Source organism: Choloepus didactylus, chromosome 1, assembly GCF_015220235.1.
Source record: "Choloepus didactylus isolate mChoDid1 chromosome 1, mChoDid1.pri, whole genome shotgun sequence".
NCBI lineage: Eukaryota > Metazoa > Chordata > Mammalia > Pilosa > Megalonychidae > Choloepus > Choloepus didactylus.
The window spans coordinates 121,196,180-121,217,667 of record NC_051307.1 but is presented as its reverse complement, the minus strand read 5'-3'; the positions used below and the strand labels follow the sequence as shown (position 1 = coordinate 121,217,667).

At 38.9% G+C, this 21,488-nt stretch overlaps 1 protein-coding gene across 5 annotated transcripts in view; it reads left to right on the top strand.

The window, feature by feature from the left end:
- FNDC3B (fibronectin type III domain containing 3B) overlaps positions 1–21,488 on the top strand; it is a 370,299-nt gene that overhangs the window by 324,406 nt on the left and 24,405 nt on the right. For all 5 annotated transcript variants that reach the window (XM_037840631.1, XM_037840625.1, XM_037840597.1 and 2 more), the window contains 2 exons: positions 2,492–2,772; positions 15,742–15,954. In XM_037840631.1, coding sequence (XP_037696559.1) covers positions 2,492–2,772; positions 15,742–15,954 — 494 coding nt within the window. The remainder of the gene's footprint in view (positions 1–2,491; positions 2,773–15,741; positions 15,955–21,488) is intronic.

Sequence of the window (21,488 nt, the reverse complement as noted above, 5' to 3'; positions counted from 1 at the left end):
GTGTACCAATGATAATTTCCTGGTTTTGATCATTATTCTATGGTTATGTAAAGTCTTAATATTAGCAGAAGCAAGGAATTAGCAGATATTTGGGAATTCTCTGTACTGTTTTTACAAAGTAGAAAAATTGCTCATTTTCTTCGTGGTTTTCCCAGAGGAAAGGAGAGAAGTAAGGCATCTACTGTTGAGCTGACTGTCTCCCAGGGTTTTACAGGTTAACCAATTTAATCTTTATATTAATCTATGTATTAGGAATTATTATACTCATTTTACATGCTCAAAGAGATTAACCTAAGATCACAGATCATAACTGATGGAATCAAGACTTGAACTAAGGTCTGACTCTGAAAGCCATGTTCTTTTATATGGTAATATAAAACCTTCATTGATATGAACTTTGGGCTCCACAATAGTCTTATTTTTCTGCCCCTGTGATAAATTTGTGCCCTCCCCAGTCAAAATATATACACTTAGTGTGTGTGTGTATATGTATATATACTTTGCGTGCTGATGGTGCCAGGGGTGGGGGAGTATGTGATGTTAAAATTTTACCAAAAAGGAGAGTTGAGGGTTGGCCTGAAGCAGGACTAGCTATGGCAGAATGTTACAATGGAGTTTCAATAGGGCTTTTGATAGCAAGTGACTGCTCTTAGCTTACTTCTTTGAAATTAGCAGAAATACACAACAGTTCTAAGTTTTGTTTTTGACCTTTGATTTTAAGAGCTTAAACTACTTTCCTTGAGTTTAGTAATTTAAGAGTCCTCATAAGCTCTCTTATGAAGTAAATAAGAACTAGGTTTTAGAGTATATTCATTTTTGTAAGGAGGCTGCCAAATCTCTATTTTAAAAAATACACTTTTGGTAACATTTATTGAGCACATATTCTGTATCAGGTACAGATAGTTGTAGAGATATAACAGTGAACTACACAGACTGATGCCCTTGCTGTTGGTGGTTAAGTTCTATGAAGAAAAATAAAGCAAAGAAGTCAAATAGGAAATGAGGAGGGTCACAGGGGTTGGAAGGGAATTGCGAGTTTAATATGGTGCTCAGAGTGGGCTCTCTGAGAAGGTAACACTTGAGAGAAGACCTGAAGGAGATGCTTGAGTGAGCGATGCAGATGTCTGGGGGAGAAGCTTCCTAGACTGAAGGAGTAGCAAGTGCAAAGGCCCTGAGGTGGGGGCAAGCTTGTGTACCTGCAGAACAGCAAACAGGCCAAGGGAGCTGGAACAGAGTGAGTGAGAGGAGGGTCTTAGGCAATGAAGTCAGGGTGGTAATGGATATTTTGGGTTGGGGGGGGTTGAAGGGATTTAAACTGTTTTAACAATATCACTGGTTGCTGAGAATATAGAGTATCAGACAGGGACCGACACAGATACCAGTTAGGAGGTCAGTGCAAGAATCAGCCGAGAGAGTGTAGTTGGACTCGAGTGGTACAGGATGTGCTGATGGAGTAGATTGAGGTATAAGAGGAAGAGAGATGTCCAAGAATGACTCAGGGGTAGGACTTGAACAATTGGAAGGATGGGAAATACTATAGCGGTGCAGGGTTTGGGGGCAAGGAAAGGAGTAAAGGTAAGGAGCTGTGTGGATACTTTAATTTGAGATGCATAGTTGACATGCAAGTGGAGATATTTAAGAGGCAGTTGGATACACTAGAGTCCAGGAAAGAGATCTGAGTACATGTCTAAATTTGAGAGTGGGATATATAGGTGTCACTTACCTCTGAGACAGAATGAGATCTCTACAAGTTTGAGTAGAGAAAGAAAAGAGGAGGTGTCCAAGGACTGAGCCGTGGGCTGACCAATGTTAAGCAGTCAGCATGAAGAGTAACATCCAGCAAAGGTGATTAAGAAGCAGCAGCAGGTAAAGTAGGAGGAGAAACAGGAGTATGGGGTCCTGCAGACCAAGCAAATAAGTATTTGAAAGAGTGATGATGATGAAGGTCTCAGGTGTTGCTCTTAATTAAAGAGGGCTGAGAATTGACTTCAGGTATGTTTCTCACTCATGTGGAAAAGAGCTACTTTTTCTAAAATTTCACTGAACCAGGGCATTAACAAGTCACATGAACGGGATTCCAGTCCTAGCTTTGCCTCTAAATCTGCAGCCTGAGTTTTTTAATCTGACTCTGCATTTCCTCCTTTGTAAAATGTGGATAAGAATACCTGTCATTTAGAATCTCCTCTTAGATCACATAGGACCATATTTAAACTGAAATGGACCTTGCAAATATAAAATGTTACTTTATAATTTTTAAAAGAAGAGATAGTGGCTGTGTTATTATCTTTTGCATTACTAACAGAAAAAGTGTGATTGGCTTTCTTTGGAAAATGGTCATTAAAGTGAAAATTTTCTCAGATTTATTTTTAACATATGTTTCTTGGTAAATTCTATATTGTTTTAGATTCATTTAAGGGTACCTAACATGGAGGCATTAGAATATGTTAATGGCATAATTCGGACTTTGTCTAAGTATTCTTTTTTTTTTTAGGCTGTCAATCAAGCAGGAACAGGACCGTACTGTGAGCTTGTCCTTTGCCAAACACCAGCATCTGCCCCTGACCCTGTCTCTACTCTCTGTGTTCTGGAGGAAGAGACCCTCAATTCCTATCCCGATACACCTTCTGCGTGCCTTGTACTGAACTGGGAAGAGCCGTGCAATAATGGATCTGAAATCCTTGCTTACAACATTGATCTTGGAGACGCTAGTATTACCGTGGGCAATATCACCACCCACATTATGAAAGATCTCCTTCCAGAAACCACCTACCGGTGAGTGTGGACTGCAGTAAGGGAGATGAAATAAAACTGCATCGACCCTCAGCCCTTGGGGGCTATAAATCTTTCAGGTTCTAAAAAGGCCAAATGGGTGAATTCTAGCCATTCTGAAATAATAATATTTAAAAGTGCTAAATGCAAGTATAGCATAAAATTTTGAATTGCTTTATACTTTATGAATCAATTAAAAATTTATGCAACTCCTAATCCCTGAGGGAGAATTTCAACTACCACTCAGAATTACTTCCTCCCTCTTAATCTCTTGATAGCCGCTTTTCTTTGTAGTTTCATTGTGACTCCTCACTCATGTGCTTATCTACCTCAGTTCTCCATTTCACTGATTCCCCAGAAGCAGATACAACTTCATAAAACATTCCTGATGTAGATTTTACTCAGGATTTCATGAGGGGCCATCCCACATAGCTTAACGTCTGCATTCCGTCACCAGAGTTCGTATCTGGGAACTAATCACCTCATCTTCCTCCTCCCACACCACGTCTTCTCCAACATGGCCTCTCAGATTTCCAAATAATTTAGCTCTGTCTCCAAGTTGGCATAACCCACTCAAAACAAAAAACTTTTGATTAGCAGGACCACATTCCTTAGATGAAGCACAGGAACCACCTGTGGCTGTTCACGGGTGCCCCATTAAGGCATCTCCCTTTGTCAGAGTAAATGTTTTCTCAAGGAGGAGGAGTAGAAGATAGCTGCAGCTTCAGGTCACCAGCTGTGTGCTTAGGCAAGTTACTTAACCTCACTGTGCCTTAGTTTCTTCTTCTGGAAAATGAGAATAAGATACTTCTCAGAAATAAATGAATGAATGAATAGTAAATGCTTGCAGTAGAGCCCAGCAGTATATAGCAAGTGCACGGTAAACACTGTCATCTTCATCATCATTAAGATCATCCTCCAGCACAATTGGTTTCTTCCTGTGGTGGGATGAGAGTCGTAAAGGGCAGGCAGGTAGACTTATTGTTTAAAAATGGGTTTATCGTTCCACTTATTTTTTTTCTGCAGTGTTTTCTAAGTCTATAGTCTGATAGACTACCTTTCTTATCCCCAGAGACTAATGGAAGAAACTGTCTCTAAGATACCAAAGTTTTGTCCTGACAGATCATATTATCTTTGTCTCAGTTTCTCTCTTAACAAAACTTTTTTTTTTTTAATGAATAAGTAATGTAAGTGTATCCGTTTTGCCTTTCAAAACAATAATAAAACACTGTGCATGCCTTCAGAGCACTCACATAATTGGAGGACACTGAAATAGCGGTCCAAGATGGTAGACTGTTGTGACATCACTTGATGAAAATGACACAGTGTATGGTGTCCCATGGGAGTTTCAGGGAAGAAGACTCCAGGGTTCAGATGGTTAGGGAACTTCAGATAGAAACTAAATCAAGGGAGATATTACTTACATAGATGAAGAGGCAGGAAAAGGATATTGTTTCATTTTTAGCCTTCTGACCAGGCCCAGGAAACCAGTCTTTTGACTCCTATTTGCTGACCAAGTATTGAGGGCTACTTATATGCAAAACACGCTAATCAGGTGCTGAGGAAATCTGAGGATGATTAAATGTAGACCTTGCCCCCAGGGAATTTCCCCAGTGATACACTCAGAAAACTTGACCTTCAGGTAGACCTCCGGGGGAAAATGGCCAAGTAAACGTCATCTCCCAGCTGTTTCTAAGAGACCGGATGTCCAGAAAATTGCCTGACCTTGATTCCTCAGGCCAGAAAATGTACAAAAAAGCCTCTCCAGTTGAGGACTGTGCTGGTTTGAATGTATTACGTCCCCCAGAAAAAGCCATATTCTTTGATGCAATCTTGTGGGGCAGACATATTAGTGGGGATTAAGTTGGAACCTTTGGATTAGGTTGTTTGCATGGAAATGCACCCCACCCAACTGTGGGTGATAACTCGGATGAGATATTTCCATGGAGGCATGGCCCCACCCATTCATATAAATGAGCTGATGGGCAGAGGGAACTCAGTGCAGCTCTGAGTGACATTTTGAAAAGGAGCTACAGCCAAGAGGGACACTTTGAAGAAAGCACAGGAGCTGCAGATGAGAGACAGTTTGAAGATGGTCATTGAAAGTGGTTAGGGTTAGGGTTAGGGTTAGGATTAGGGCAGGTATTCTTATCCACATTTTACAAAGGAGGAAATGCAGAGTCAGATTAAAAAACTCAGGCTGCAGATTTAGGGTTAGGGTTAGCTAAGTGGCTCTTAGCTTCCAGAGAAGCTAAGAGAGGACAAATACCCCAAGTGCAACTAAGAGTGACATTTTTGAGGAACTTTAGCCTAGAGAGGAACGTCCTTGGAGAAAGGCATTTTGAAACCAGAACTTTGGAGCAGACGCCAGCCACGTGCCTTCCCAGCTAACAGAGGTTTCCTGGACACCACTGGCCGTCTTCCATTGAAGGTACCCAATTGCTGATGTGTTACCTTGGACACTTTATGGCCTTAAGACAGTAACTGTGTAACCAAATAAACCCCCTTTTATAAAAGCCAATCCATCTCTGGTGTTTTGCATTCTGGCAGCATTAGCAAAGTAGAACAGGGACTTAATGGTGTCCTTAGGCAAGTTACTTAACCTCTCTGTGTCTTAGAGAGAGGTTAAATCAGCCACTTATTTAGATCTACTCTGATCCATGCCCATATTACTCCTAGTAGTCTCAAATCCTCCTGTCATTCCTCTATTTATAGGTCAGAAATTATGAAAGGGCTTTGGGGGAAATGATCACCCCAAGATTTTCGCTGCTTCCTGACATTTTGCCTACTTTATAGGTGGCTTAAATTATTGTAAAACTTTGCATCGTAGCAAGTGGCATTGGGTATGTATTGACTTATATTAAATACTGTACAATCGGATGACTTTTAAAAAGAAATCTAGGGACCACACGTCTTCACAGAGAGTCACCATGGTTCTTTGCTTCATCGGTACCTGAACGGAACCCATTGCTCGCCCCTTTCAGCTGGCTGCTCCCAGCCAGCCCCTCAACATGTCTTCACAGTGTCCCCATCGCAGAGGGCCAGAACTACAACCAGGACTCAGAGGCCGCCTTCAACAACCAGATCAACCTGGAGCTCTGCACCTCCTACATCTGTCTACCTGACCATGTCTTACACTTTGACCATGATGCTCTGGCTTTGAAGAATTTTGCCAAATATATTCTTTACCAATCTCATGAGCAGAGGGAACTTGCTGAGAAACTTATGAAGCTGCAGAAACCAATGAGATGGCTGAATCTTCCTGGGAAAGCGGGCTGTATGCAATGCAGTGTGTGTTACACCTGGGAAAAAAGGGTGAATCAGTCATGCCTGGAACTATACAAAAAAGGCCACTGACAGAAACAACCACCATTTGTGTGACTTCATTGAGACTCATTACCTGAACAAGCAGGTGAAATCCATCAAAGAATTGGGTGACTGTGTAACCAACGTGTGCAAGATGGGGGCCCCTAGAATCTGGCTTGATAGGGTATCTCTTCAATAAGCACACCCCAGGAAACAGTGCTGAGAACAGCTAACCCTTAGGCTGGCTTCCCATAGCCACAGGAGTGACTACAGTGGTCACCTTGGCAGTGCAGACATGTTGGGTTTACCTTCACCTTATCTGCAAGTTGTATCAACATCCACCCCCACCCCCCACCCCCAAAAAAGGAAGAAATCTAGGGCTCAAGGGCTCAAATGAAGGAACAAAGGTTGGGAATCTTTTGTTTGTATAATTAGGAAATGCCAGTTACAGTTGAAATTATTAAAAATATCTTCCAAATAAGTGGCTGATTTTAAAACATGCTAGAGAGTACCTCAGAGGATAATTCTGTTATGGAGAAGATAAAATGGTTTAGTGATGTAGGAACTATGAAAGAATGAGCATAGATTTGGCTAGTAAAACCTCAAGGCTCTATTTAAAAAGCATTTAATGAATGTAACATAAATAATAGTAAGTATTAATATGCCAAAGCTCAGACATTGAGCTGAATGTAGTGAGAAAGGCACATTGAGAGGATGTTAACCTTTTAACTTTACAGGTTAGCGTGGAGGATACTATTTTATGGAGATTGAATATCTTTAGAAAAGTGTGTGTTCCTGGTCAAAAAAAATTATTTAATTTTATTTTATTTATTTATTTTTTTTTTTGGCCAAAGCCTTTGCTGTCCAATCAATCAATAAACTGGGAGTTTCGTATTTACAATGCTAAGATAATTTGTATTTAAGATCAACCTTTGCAGAAGTTTAAGGAATTTAGTTTCTATAGTACACAATTTGAGTACTGTATAGTAGAAGTCTTGTCAATCCACAGTCTTGTTCTTTTATGTTTCAAAAACACAATTAAAATAATTATGGTAAAATACAAAATGAGTATTTTAAGGAACTAAGGGTGTAATTTTGGTCCAATCAACTTTTACCTCACCTTTCTCTGTCCCATAAATTTGTTAAAATACAAGTGAACAGATCATGATGTTCTAGATAAAAATGTAGAATGAAACATTTCAAGCAGGCCTTGGGGCTTAGATAAAAGACTTGTTTTTCTTTGAGGTTTTTTTTTTTTTTTTAACATTGTTCTCACACTGAGTATTCTTTCCATATGTTGTCCACCTGCCTCTCTAACAAGCCTGCTGACATAAGAATGATTTTTTAATGTCTCCATCCTTTCTCTTTTGGTGCTTGCGAAACTTCCCGTTGGCTTGCTGACAGACACTGTATGATATTTGATTGGAATTACAATGCTATTTTTAAAGGCATTACTTTTAAGCTTAAAACTAAGTTTGAAATTGAAGTTGTGCTTTTGTTTGAGGAGAAAAAATATGTTTTTAAAAACAGGAATGGTAGCTTTCCTTTGCATTCTTCCAGCTAAGTAGTCATCGAGTTTGCGAGCTGGGAGAGACCTAAGGTCACTTGCTCCTGGTGGCACCCCTTCCAGTGCCTTGGCTTGAGCATCTCAGTGACAGGATCAGTAAATACAGCTTTCACTCGCCAGTCATTCCATTTCATTTGTGAATAACTCTAATTTGTATGGTGTTTTTCCCTTATATTTTGTCAGAATCTCTTAATCTAACATCAGCCTGCTTCATCCTAGGACTTCCTTTAGAGCAGTTATTCTCTACTTGTGGTGCCTGGAACTTGTTAAAATGCAGATTTTCAGGCCTACTCCAGACCTACCAAATCTGAAACTCTAGGGTTGGGGCTCAGCACTGTGCTTTTAATTAGCCCTCCAGGTGATTTTGGTGCCTGTTAAAGTTAGAGAACCTCTGCTCTAGAGCAGTGGTGCTTAAATGCTAATGCACATAAGATTGCCTGGAGAGCTTTTGCAAAGTGCAGGTGACTGGGCTCCACCGCTGAAGGTTGTGGTTTAGTAGGGGGCGGGGAGGAGGGGCAGGCACTGATGCCTTCTAAAATCAGCTGGCTCCTTCCTAACCATCCTCACTTCGTTCCAATCTGCCGTCACTAGCATGAGTTTCCTATAACCAGCTTCATCCTGTTTTTCTACGGGTGTTTTCTGTTTCTCAGTGGCCTCTTTAAAGTGTGATGCACAGACCTCCAAGAATGGCTTGGCCAGGAGCTGAGCAAGACCGTCTCTTCCTTCTTCTCCATTGTGAGCAGTTTAAGGTTGTCCAAGATTACCTTTTTTGGCAACCTCATTATAGGTCTGACTCATACTGAGTTGGCATACAACTGAAAGTTAAGGCAGATTTGTTTGTTTTCCTCGTTTATGCTCTTTTTGCTAGGTAAAAAGGAGATGAAAATAACTTTTACTGAGTCCTTACCATTTGTCAAGCACTATATTAGGCTGCCAGGAGGTGAATCATAAATCATTTCAGCATAACAAGATGAGAGGTGGGCCTTATGACAAGGCAAGTTCTGTGTAGTTCAGAATAGCAGACGAGTCAGACAGCCTTGACTTGTATCAAGGGCCTCAGTTATTATTTCTGTGACCTTTAGCGGGTTACTTAACCTTTCTGTGCCTCAGTTTCCTGATCTGTAAAATGGAGATAAATATTTTCACCACCTAATAGGGTTGTCATGTGTTTTAAATCAGATTTAAAGCACCTAATATGGTATGTGACTCATAGTAAGCATTCAACAAATTAGCTATTGTTAATGTTGGGTAGGGAAGGAATTAGCTAGAAAGTGGGTTGTGACCAAATTATAGGTAGACTTTTCGGTGGAAATTGACGCTATCCCTGAAGTTACGGGAAAACATTTAAGGTCTTTTTTCGCACCAAGGCGAAGCAAGTTTAGAAAAGCAAGTCTGTATGCTTGGGGACCAAATGGTGGCCCTGGTAACCAAGCAGCTGTCGGGATAAACAACTTGGTCAAAGGGAGGGGTGAATCCAGGGCCTGCTCTATGTACCTCTGCAGGAAGCCTCCTCTGAGTAACTTCACTCTGAGCACATCTTTTCCCCTAAAGGGGTTTTCTGTATTTAAATTACTATTTTATGCTTCTTCAGAAGTTATTTGCTGATTTTTCTCCTTCATGTTTTCCTCTTCCTAATTAGATAGTAGGCTTTGGGGAAGTGTGTGTAAAAAGCCCTTCTGCTTCTTAGGCTTCTCCTACCCTAACTCCTCATCCTGGGGGCCGTCCTCACTGCTTCCCCGTCCCACCCACAAGCACGCTGGGCACTGGGCTGGCTAATCCGGATTAAGGAACGTCATCTTTACCTTTGAGGACTGTTCGTTTTGAAAGTCATTCATTTTATATATGTAGTGTTAAAAATTTGATTTTATGTGTGTATATGAAGTGCATTATAGAACATTACCTTCTGAAGCAGTAATGTATTAGGCATCACATCTAAAATTAGTAGACATTTTAGAAGTAGATTTTCAATCAAAATATATAAAGAACATGTCCGTTAATTTGATTTATTTAATCAGTATTATTGGTGTATTCATGGATACTGCCAACTCCTAGAAACTTAAAGAGAATTTTCATATCAACCTGGCCAAGATAGAGTTTGCCCAGAGTTAACATCACTTCCCTAAATTGGAAAGCAGAATTTCCTTTCCCTTGTACTTTAAAGAAACTGATACAATGCAAGTTAAGAACAAAAAACGAACTAAAACCCGCAGATCCTCTCTAAATTTCAAGATTAACATATTACTTCAGCTAAAGAGAAAAGTTCTCAAGTTTGGATTTGGGGAATTAATAAACTTGAAACTAATTGTTTTTTTTTTAATTTTCATTTCATTCTTGGAATTTTTCCTCAGGTTGGTGTTTGTTTTGCCACAGCTCAATATTCCCTTGTCACCTTTCATTGGGAATAGGAAATTGTTTTCACATACTATGTTTTTCACACCAAAACAAACTATACAATAACAATCTTAGTCCTGGTTCAGGTTTCTTAGCCTCCTGGGCTCAGGGTTTGTAATATTTTTCCCAGAATGCAATAGACATTACCTCATTTCATCAGTTCCTTAATTCTAGTTCAATTTTGAGGCTTATCATTAGTACTAAATTAATGATAGATCACCAGCTATACTGAACAATCTTTTGCATGCATGTTTACCGAAACAAAATGTGTTTTGGTAAAAATCTAGGATAGGTTGAAGTGAGTGTTTTAAAGTCTAGAGAGTTGATTTTAGCTGTTTGAATAATTTTAAGATAAACTTCTTGACTGTTCTCAATGTGTCTTTCATTGTCAAAAGGGAATTGTTATTGAATTGGAAGTGTGTTGTGAATTAAAATTAGCTTTTGACTGGATTTGTAGCATGTTTGGTTCTAGTTATAATGTGAAAGTTTGAGCCTGAAAGACCCAGGTTCACACCCACATCTGACCTGAATTTGCCACAGAAATCAATGCAAGAACTAAACCTAGCCGGGTCTCAGTTCCTTCATTGTAAAATAGACAAAGTAATTCCTATCTTTTAGAGTTAGTGTAGAAATCGGAGATAATAAGGTATATCTCAAATCTGAGCTTCAACACCTAGGAGCCACCATTTCATTTAGGTCACGTAATTCACCTTCTCTGAGAGCAACTCCGGTTTCCTTGCTTCTAAAAACAGAGATAATAAGCCCTACTCCTACAACAGTCCCTCAAACAGAGGAGGTTCTCCTCATTTCTTGTGGTGGTTATTGTTACCATGTCCATCTGTTCCCAAGCTCTTCATCTCACCCTCACCTTCCTGAGGTTAATTTAAAAAGAAGCTACCTTCAAGACAATCCTTTTAGCTTCTGCTGGGTCCTTGGCCATAATTCAGAGGAAGGAAAAATGAAGATAGCATCAGCAAGTGACTTAAGTTGTAAAGTGAGGCAATTGTAATAATGGAACTAAAATGAAGGTGTGCCTTTGTGTAGCCAGCACAGTCCTGCTCCTGATGGGTGTTCAACACTGGAAAAGAGTGGAAGTCTCAGAAGAAGAATAACTCCATACAAGTTCACCAAAGTGCTTTTAACCACCTGGAACCCTTTTCTGGTTGTTTGGTGGAGTATAAAATATTAAAAATTAGAAAACATTGTCCATATCCCTTATCTTAATTAAGCAATCCTGTTCATAAATACAACAAAGATTTTACTGTCCCTATTATAAAGATAAGGAAGCTGGTACTTAAAGGTTTTAGATAATTTTCCCAAGCTTGCCAAAGTGATGCACAGGTTTCCCAAAGAAGTGACACTGCAGACCAATCTGCTTAAAGAGAGTGAAAATACTCCCATGGTATTCCTTTTATTGTTGTTTTCTGTGTGTGTGATTTATAAGGCTAAGATTATAAGCCTAGCTACTTCTCAGTAAAAGGTCACAGAACCATAAAGCTGGAGATTTAAGGAACCCAATTCCTATCAAAAGACTGGAGCCTTTGGAGAATTTCAAAAGAAATCAAATATTAAATCTAAATTTCAATCCTTGTTTATTCTAAACTATTTAATTCTTACAAATGATTTACATCTCCCAGCGTTTTTTTTTTCTTAAGCAGAATAGCAATCACTTCATTTTGTGTATTAAAGTAGCTAAGGGATACCTTGGACGGCACTTGCAGAACAGTAGGACTACCTGGAATAAAAGGTGAGCTTGGCTCTGAAGGACTATGGACAAACAGGTGGAAGAAAGCTTCTTTGCCCCTGGGATCTACAAATATCCGTTCTCTAGAATATAAGGAAGAAATGATACTTTAGATACTTAGAGAGGCCTTAATATAAATCTTATAGGTTCCATTTGTTATACCACTGAAGAAGACTGAGACTTAAACTCTGGCTCAATTCCCTTTTCCAGAGAAGGGGAAGAGCTGTAAGTTTTACCATCCTTAGATCGCCTTTTTAAAAAAGATTTTCACTCTCAAGTTGTGTAAAAATGTGTTGCTTTCCAATCACAGAAAAAACTTGCATTAATGCCATAAAGCTTGTAAGACTCTTGTTGGAGGCAAGGAAGAGTTTTAGTCTTTCAGTGTTATATTTAGAAACTTGCAATGCATTATCTAAAAGAGACCTGATGTAGCCCCTGATATAATAGAATCTGGCAAAGTAAGGCTTTTAAATGATATTTTTGCTGTATTTTATCAGAGATGAGAATTTGCTACATTTCAAACTGTGAGGCAGATGGTCATGCAGTTTTGCGCGATTTTGAGTAGAGCTGCTATAAACATCTATATAGAGGCTTTTGTGTAAACATAAATTTTAATTTCTCTAGGGTAAATACATAGTAAAATTGCTGGTTTGTAGTAAGTGATGTGTAACTTTAAAAGAAAGTGTCAAACTGCTTTCCGCTATGAATGTACCATTTTGCATTCTCAACAACAAAATGTCAGAGTTCCAGTTGCTCTGCATTCTTGCCAGCATTTGAAATTAAGTATTTTTTTATTTTTGGCATTCTAATAGATATATAGTGGTATCTCATTGTGGTTTTAGTTTATGTTTTCTTAATGGCAAATGATGTTGAACACCTTTTTATGTGCTTATTTGGCATCTGTTTATCCTCTTTGGCTGATTGGCTGTTTGGTTTTGTCCACTTTTTAATTGGGTTCCTGTTGAGTTTTGAGAGGTCCTTTTACATTCTGGATACAGATACTTGGTCAGATATGTAATTTCAAATATTTTCTCCCAGTCTGTCACTTATCTTCATTCTCTTAACAGTGTGAAAGTTTTTAATTTTGATGAATTTATCTTTTTTTTTCCTTTATGGATTGTGCCTTTGGTGTCACATCTAAATACTCTTTGTCTAATTCTGGGTAATAAAAATTTCCTCCTATGTTTTACTCTGAAATTTCCATATTTTACATTTAGATCTATGATCCATTTTGAGTTAATGTTTGTATAAGGTGTGAGGTTGAGGTCAAAGTTAATTTTTTGCCTATTGATATCGAGTTATTCCACCGCCATTTGTTGAAAAGACTATCCTTTCTCCATTGAATTGCTTTTACACCTTTGTCAAAGATCAATTGACTATATTTGTGTGGATCTATTTCTGGAATCTCTTTTCCATTACATTAATCTATGTGTTTGCCTCTTCACCAAAACCACTCGGCCTTGGTTACTGTAGCTTTCTGGTAAGTCCTAAAGTCAGCTAGTATGATTCTTACAACTTTATTCATCTTTTCCAAATTTGTTTAAGTTATTCTAATTTCCTTGCCTTTCCAGATAAATTTTAGCATCAGCTTTTCTATATGTACTAGGAATCCTGCTGGGATTTTATTGGAACTGTATTACATCTATAGATCAGTTTGGGGAGAGTTGACATTTGTACTATGTAGATTCTGCCAATTCACTAACACTGTATGTCCCTCTATTTATTTAGATCTTTTTTTAGCAAGATGTTACAGTTTCTGTTTTTATTTCTTTCTTTTCTATTTGTCTATCTTTTTCCCCCTGGCCTTTTTTGTAACGGCTAGGACTTCTAGTAAATGATGTTGAATAGAACTGGTGGGAGTATACATCCTTACGTTGTCCATATATGGGCTTTAAATACTTTAAAGGGAAAGCATTTAAACTTTCACCACCAAGTATGATGTGGGCTGTAGTTGTTTTGCAGATGTCCTTCAAATTGAGGAAGTTCACTTTGATCCCTAGTTTCCTGAGAATTTTTGTCATAAACAGACATTAAATTTTGTCAAGCGCTTTCTCTGTATAAATTGATACAATCATGTTTTTTTCCTCTTTAAATTGTTACTAGGATGGTATTGCATAGGGGCTGAGGCATGAGAGAATGGAGAAAAGAAAATGAGAGAGAGAAAGGGGAGATTTTCCCCCACTCTGAGCCATTAGGAGATCCCTTTCTCTCTCAAGCTAGATCTAGAAGCTTCTCCCACAGCTCTCTCTAACCATGGTGATGTCCACTTCTGGATTTTGGCCTCCTGGTCCAGGCTGGGGGATAATATAGGGGGAAAATGGTAAACTCACTGCTGGTCTGGTGATACTTCAAATTTTGGACTTCCCCAGTCCACCTGTTGGTATTTATTTTTCAGTCTTAAATATTAGCTGTTCCATTCATTCTGTCCAAGTGTAGTAGCTGTGCTTGTTTAGTAGGAGAGACAGGGTTAAGTGTGTTTACTCCATCTCACCAGGAATTAACCTTTTTTTTCTCCTGAACAATATACAGGCATAGTAATAGATTGACATGCTGAATGATGTATTTCTTAAGTTGGCTATATTTGAAGAATTTAAGCTACTTTGAGGACACATGATGAGTTTAGGTATTGTAATATTTAAATAATGCTTTCTGTTATGTACTTCTATTAGTCTGTAATTCCTATTCTTGCCAGCCCTATTCAGTTAAAGAGCCCCCTGCCAGTAAAACAATGAGCCCATGGAACTTCTGCCATAACAAAAGTACATAAGACTAAATTTTAAGCTGATCTATTTCTTAGGAATCTGTCTCTTTGACTGTACATTTATTATCACATTTTTGAAACGCTATGTTTGAATTCAAATGAAGTTTAAATACCGAAACTTTCAGAACTAGTCACACCACACTACCCAGTCAACTCAGCAAGATGTCTGTGTACATACCGAGGTGTCTACGTGGAGATTCCACTGGAGGGCCAGAAATGGGGCATGAAGAGATTAGAGATGTTGACCTGGAAGTGGCCTTCCGTTCAGTGAAACTGTGGATATGTGTGAGGTCACATGAGAAAATAGAATTTTAGGAAATGCCCATAACAAGCAAGAGAAGAGAGGAAAAGCCAGCAGGGGGTGTGAAACTTTTGGTCAGAGAAGCAAGGGAGGAGAAGGCTGTGCTGAATGCCAAGAAGCACCACCTTCAAGAACGTGGAGTCACTGCAGGAAGAGGTTTTGAAGACGAGGGTGGAACATCACCATCACTGTGTTCGATGACCTTGGTGAACTGTTTCAATTGACTAGTGAGAATGTAGAAGAACAAGAAAAATTGGAATAATAACAGGATATTATTTATCTATACAATTTAACTCTTTTCAGCTTTAAATCTGAGACCATAACGGCATTGTTAGTATATCTTTATCACCCATAATTCTGTGCACATAGTGAGACTCTAGTTAAGATTTTTGAATATCTGAATCACACCCTTTTACTAACAGTGTCTGTGCGCTTGCCTCTGGTTAAGGACTAACAGATTGTTATCAATGGTGGTGAATGGGGGAGGAAAAAATCTCTGTAACTATTGATGATTTGTTGTTCCTCATTTATGAACTTGGAAGGAGACTCATTCATTCTCATTTCATTTATGCTTTATTCCCCACTTACTTCCAACTCAATTTTGCAGCAGCTAAATGGTGGCTAGAACAAAATTTAAAAGCATGTCTATAGGATGTCTTCCCTCAGACAACAAATATTGTTGTTGTTGTCATTATTAAAGAACTAAGGGATGTGTTACTAATGTGCTTTTTGGGGGGAATGGAAAGTATTATCTATTTGTTTTGAGTTACTTTAACTTGCTTTTCTTTATTCTACAGTATTGCTTTAGGGGCATGTAAGAAATACTTCACACAATGTTTAGTTTGAATGAGAAACTACTGCTTCTTAAATCTGTGTTGTCTGTATTTTCTCCCGTTTTCCAGGATCAGAATTCAGGCTATAAATGGAATTGGAGCTGGACCATTTAGTCAGTTCATTAAGGCAAAAACTCGGCCATTACCACCCTTGCCTCCTAGGCTAGAATGTGCTGCAGCTGGTCCTCAGAGCCTGAAGCTAAAATGGGGAGACAGTAACTCCAAGATACATGTTGCTGATGACATGGTGTACACACTACAGCTGGAGGACAGAAATAAGAGGTAAGGCGGGGGTGAGGATACATGTGAAAATGCTATGACATCTGATTTGTTCATTTGTCCTCTAAAACACTGTTCCTCCTTGTGGAAAGATTTCCTGTGTATTTGGGTCCTACATTTTATACCCAAAGTTCTGCCCTCCATTTGAATTTTCTAAATGAAACATTCTAAAGATCCTGATTTTCCTACATGTGGTGATATATCCATTTTTCTCTCTCCGTTATGCTAATGGAAAGAAATTATCTCAAGATAAAATTGTCAAATTTAAGTTCGTGCTATGTAATAAAGTTATAGTAGTCGTAAGTGCAGAGGGAAGGAAATAAGACTTGGGAAGAGATGTTAGCTCTTTAAATATTCAGTAACCATCAGGACAAACATGTTTACCAATCTGAAATAGCTGTGGGTGATGTACAGATGGGGATTGTACTCTGTTACTATGGGCAATGCAATATCAAATTAACCAGAGCAAATACTAGATTCTTTATAAGACTCCATGCCCTGAAAACACTCTTGGCCACAGAAATCAAATCCAGCCTTTCATTTAGTATTTTTTTAACCTAACTTCATTTCCTCTGAAAATAGCCAATCTGAAGATGGCCAACCAAACTGTATTTAGGAATAATTCAAATGCAGAGTAAAAGTCAATGGTGACAGAATCTTCTGTTATCAAAAGCCTGTAGCAGAGAATCAGGTAAAGGGAATGGGCCCTAACCCTAAAACCAAGATGATGTGATGGAATAGACACATACTGCTGCTTCCCTGGGATGTACCTGCTGACGCACAAAACTGGTGTTAGTGTACAAGTATTTTTGTCATTTCCCTTTCATGCATTAAAGTATTCCTTCCTTTACACAGGGACCAGTTTTAGTTACTACAGAACCCCCCTCCCCTCCGCGTCTAATCTCACTCCCACTCGAGTCAAGCACTTTGATTTGTTTCAATGCAGATGGAATCCTGCTGGGTAGAAGGCACTGGTTGAGGTGGGCCTTCAGTTGAAACTTAAGATCCAGAGTTAAACAAGGCCCTGTCTCCAGGAGTGTAATACCAACTCACAAGTGGTCATAAAACATTAGTGCCATAGGAGAAAAGTGCCCTGGGAGTTAGGGGGAAGCAGAGACCATCTGAGTTGCAAAAATCAGGAAGACCTTGAAGGAGGCAACATTTGCTTTGACTTTGAAGGACCTGACAAACCCAGTGATTTGACCACAGAACAAAAAGTGAGAGAGTCTTGTTGGAAACTAGTCCTGGTGTGTGAAGCATGGAGAAAATAAGGCTTCTTTTGATAGGTTTGCTGTTATTCATCTTACCATGCTGCCTGCCTTTGGATGTGTTTTCATGGGCTCGTTGTTTTACTGGAAGGGGACTCCTCAACTGAATAGGGCTGGTAAGAACAGGAATTACGGACTAACAGAAATCCCAATAAATACATAAAGCTAGCATCTGGGGAAATTTGTAAATAAGTCTCTACATTTTTTCCTGGGCTTTTGGCTTCCATTGGTTCTAAAGAGAGCATCTTCTAGTTGTACTATTTTAGAAAAAGTGAAGCCCAGAAAAGAAGTTGAAGCTGGTGGGTGAATTGGGATTAGAGCTGATGCTTCCTGATTCCCAGTGCAGCTGCCTCTACTGTTACCTCTAGAAATGTGGGAAGAGTGTGACTCTGTGTCATCCAAGCCCATCCCCACTGCATTCTTGCCCTATGAAGGGCAGTGGCCTGGGAGTGCCTCCTATGGAGAATTGTACAGATGCAAGGTCTGATCCAAGATTCTGCATGATCCTGGGAGGTTCCAGGGCTCAGAGCAGAAGCTCCATGAACAGTTATCCAAATAACTATGCTGCCATGAGACATTTAAATATGCCATAGAAAAAACAGTGTAGAATCGAATATTCAGTTCCCACTTCTTCCTCCAAAAAATAGCCCAAGGCTTGCCTTGTTAATCAAATAAATGACTTGCCTAAATTTAAATGGCAATTTAAGAAAACTTACCATTAGGAACAGTATTTTTCTTAATTTTTTGAGCTAGGATCCAAATTTATCTTTTTTAAATTAGATTTGTCATTGCTCTCAGAAGGTTATTAAAGTGATGGGAATATAGAGCATAATAAATTCTCATTCTATTTGTGGAATGATTTTCCTAGGATTTAATAAGATGGAAACTTGGCCTAATTTTTGTTTGAAGATGACCTTCCTTAGTCTCTTGAAACTGATCTCTTGTAGTGGATGCTCTCTGTTGCTGGGGTCTCGAAGGCCATTGAATTCAAACCTTTACCTTTGGAGCTTGACTCATGAGCATTAAGGAAAAACAATTTGAGTTTTTTTTATAAGAATATTTGTTATTAGTTTAATAACCTTAAGTTCCCTTAAGGTTCTTTAAGGACTTTGACCTGGTCTTTCAATCAAAAGGGACAATGTCTTCTTCCAGAGTGGCTGTTTTTCTCATGGAACTTGTTGATGCCCTAGTGGCTTCTAGTTGTGGCTCTTGGGAAAGTGAACATGTGCATATGCAAAAATTTCACTAGCTACTAATAAGTTCTTTTTGTGGATGTGGGGGAAAATGACATAACCTGCTTATGACCAAATTGAGAACCAGAAAAAAGTTTAATAGTGGTTTTAATTTACCTTCGTAGCTGCCAACTCTCAAAGGATTTCTTTCGCCATGAACACTTTACAAGCAGGTCATCATGGACATTTGAAAGGAGAGTTGCAGGTGTCTGAGTTAAACAGCTATCCTAGCCAGCCATGAAAGTAAATCTTAGCTCTTCAAACATATTTTGCAACAAAAGTACAATGAAAATTGACCTCCTACTTGATAATTGTCTGACTGTAGAGTTGAATAGATTTTGGCTGCTAAACTATTGCTCTCACTTTTTCCTCTCTGTAAAATAATGGGGTTGAACTAGAAGACATCTCTGAATTCCTTCCTCCCTCTCCATGCCTCTTCACCTTAAAGCAGTGAATCGTTATAGATCATTTGTGAGCTAAGTCCTTCATTGAAATGGTAAGAAACAAGACGATACTAATTTCCCTTAAGAATGGCCATTTAATGGCCTAACCTGAGATTCAGTAGCACATTTCATAAGAAGTAGAGTTGAACCCACATTAAAATGGGTATTATGTCTCAGCACATATACCAAAGCATATTTTCTTATTTCACAAATCCTAATCCTCTTGATAATCAAAACAGGAAGTTCTGAGATTCCCTGAAGTATCCTGGAGGTGACCTCATTCTTTTGTCAAGAAGTTTTCCTGACCTCCCATAAAGAAAGCAAAAAGACTGAGGGGAGAGGGAAATTCCTGGGTGAGGAATATACTGCAGGAGACCACTGCCTGGATTAGTACCCAGAAGATTAAGGGGAAAGTCACAGGTGCCCCTTCTGCTCTCACCCACTTTTTCCTTCCCATACTGCTTTAAGGACAGGGTTGTGACAACCAAGTACAAATAAGAGAGTTCTCAGAGATTGGCTGAAGCAGCAAAGATTTTTGTGTCCTGGTTATCAAAGTGAGAACTTCTCCCTCGATCAGATGAAATTCATGGCATGGGACACTAAACATCTATAATGGCAAATCCAATGCTCCAAAGAAAATGGTGTTTTCCCCTAAACTCAATAAATGCAGTTTTTTACAGTCATTTTGGAAATGATACTGGATGGTAGTTTTTCTGGCTGATGGTAGTAATTTGGCCTGTGTTTTCTTTTTTAACTCCCTGCAGCTGATTTGTAACATGTTGCTCTCACTTGTAATCTGCAGAGCCATGCTGAGCTACAAGAAATATTTTCAAATGTTTTCTTTTTTAAAAAATTTTTTTTCAAACAAGCTAAGCTTTAGAGCAGCAGCTTGTGTTTGCTGGTGATCACCATGCTAGTTGTACTTTTTGTACGTGACCTCATTGCTAAGAACTGCTCCTACAGTGACGGCCTTTGAGGTGAAGGACATCCATCATTTCCATTTTAGTCGATCAGAAACAGTACTTCTTACAGGAAGCATGGGAACATTTGTGGAAAGTAAATAGGGGAAAGAAGAGTGTAATGATATAGTACTTTATGTGTTCTATGTCTTTTTTTTTTTTTTTTTTCCCCCACAATAATCTTGTAAAGTAGATTTTATAATCCCTATTTTATAGGTGGGAAAACTGGGGCCCAGAAATTGTTACTGTTCAGGGTCAGAGATCTAGAAAGGAGTGGAATCTGAATTTGAGTACAGGTCATCCAAAGTCCTGCACACTGACATATGCACGTAGTATTTCAGTGGAGTATAAAAGAATAGCGTCTAATATAGTCTTAATATTAAATGAACAGAAAAGGCTTCCTAGAGAGGGCAACAGATTGGGTGAGTCTTAAAAGGATCCCTTGCAGGAAAGCCTTAGGCTGGAGACTAGTGATAAGGACTGAGATTGGGTAAAAACTGCTGATAAAAGCTCCAAAGCACAGAAAACTGTGCTGGATTCTTCTCCAAGTAAAGGCTTCTTTCTAGTGTGGTACTTTTAGACCTGGCTCATTTTTTTTGAAGCTTGGACCTCTTTCTTGTAAATAGAAGGGATCCCAAAAAGGTATTTTGTCCCAACCTCTTGCCTTAAGGTAGGTGAACCCATAGTTCATCCATATCACCTGGATTTGCTATGTTCAAAGGATTTTATTCCCCTTAAATAGAATATTTGTTTCTCATTTATTCAAGCTTTTGACCCACAAGGTTCCCAGTCCACAGGCACTGACCACATATTTATGTAGCAACCTCAGAGTAGTAGTGCTTTATATTTATAAGACTATGTTTATACCTAGTAATTGTAATTGGATTATTATCAGCGATTTTTTGTTGAATTTCTACCATGTTCTTGGTCTTGTGAGATATGTGGCCTTACTATAAAGGAGCTTGTCTGCTGAGGAAATAAATTACCATGAAACAATGAGCAGAGACAGTACATGAGATTTTATTTAATTTCAGCAACAACAACAAAATTTAGGTTAATTTGTCCTAAGGGTGATTAAGTGTATTATCCTTAACAGATCTTGCATCAGAAGATCTGAATGTCTTTGGTTACTGTGTATGCAAAAAATAATATACCCAAAGTAAACATTTTCATCATGCGGCGTTAACCTAATACAGGGATTAGAAAAACAACATCAGCTCATGTGATTGAAGATTGTAATGCTGCACCAATGATCTTGAAGATGCATTTGTCTGTGTTATGGAACTGAAATGTTAGGCTGCCCTAACAGAATTTGAGTTGGTGGTGATTTTCATCCTGACCCCAATGGGTCCATGTTCCCGATAATTATATATAGCACTGAGGCGGCAGGAGCTTAAATTCCAGGAATGCATTTATGGTTAATCTGTTGTTCAGGTTTAGTCATACAGCCAGTGTTTTTTAAAGCAAAGCTCAAGCAAAATTGGGATGGGGAAGAGGGATATAATAGAGTGGATAATTTCCACTTGCTCTCCATTAACTCAGCTCTTACGCCCGTGACACTTTTCACTTCAGCCAGCAAAATTGGAGGGGCTTGGTAATGTTTTTAGGCAGACTCCCTGTTCACTGTTAGAGGAG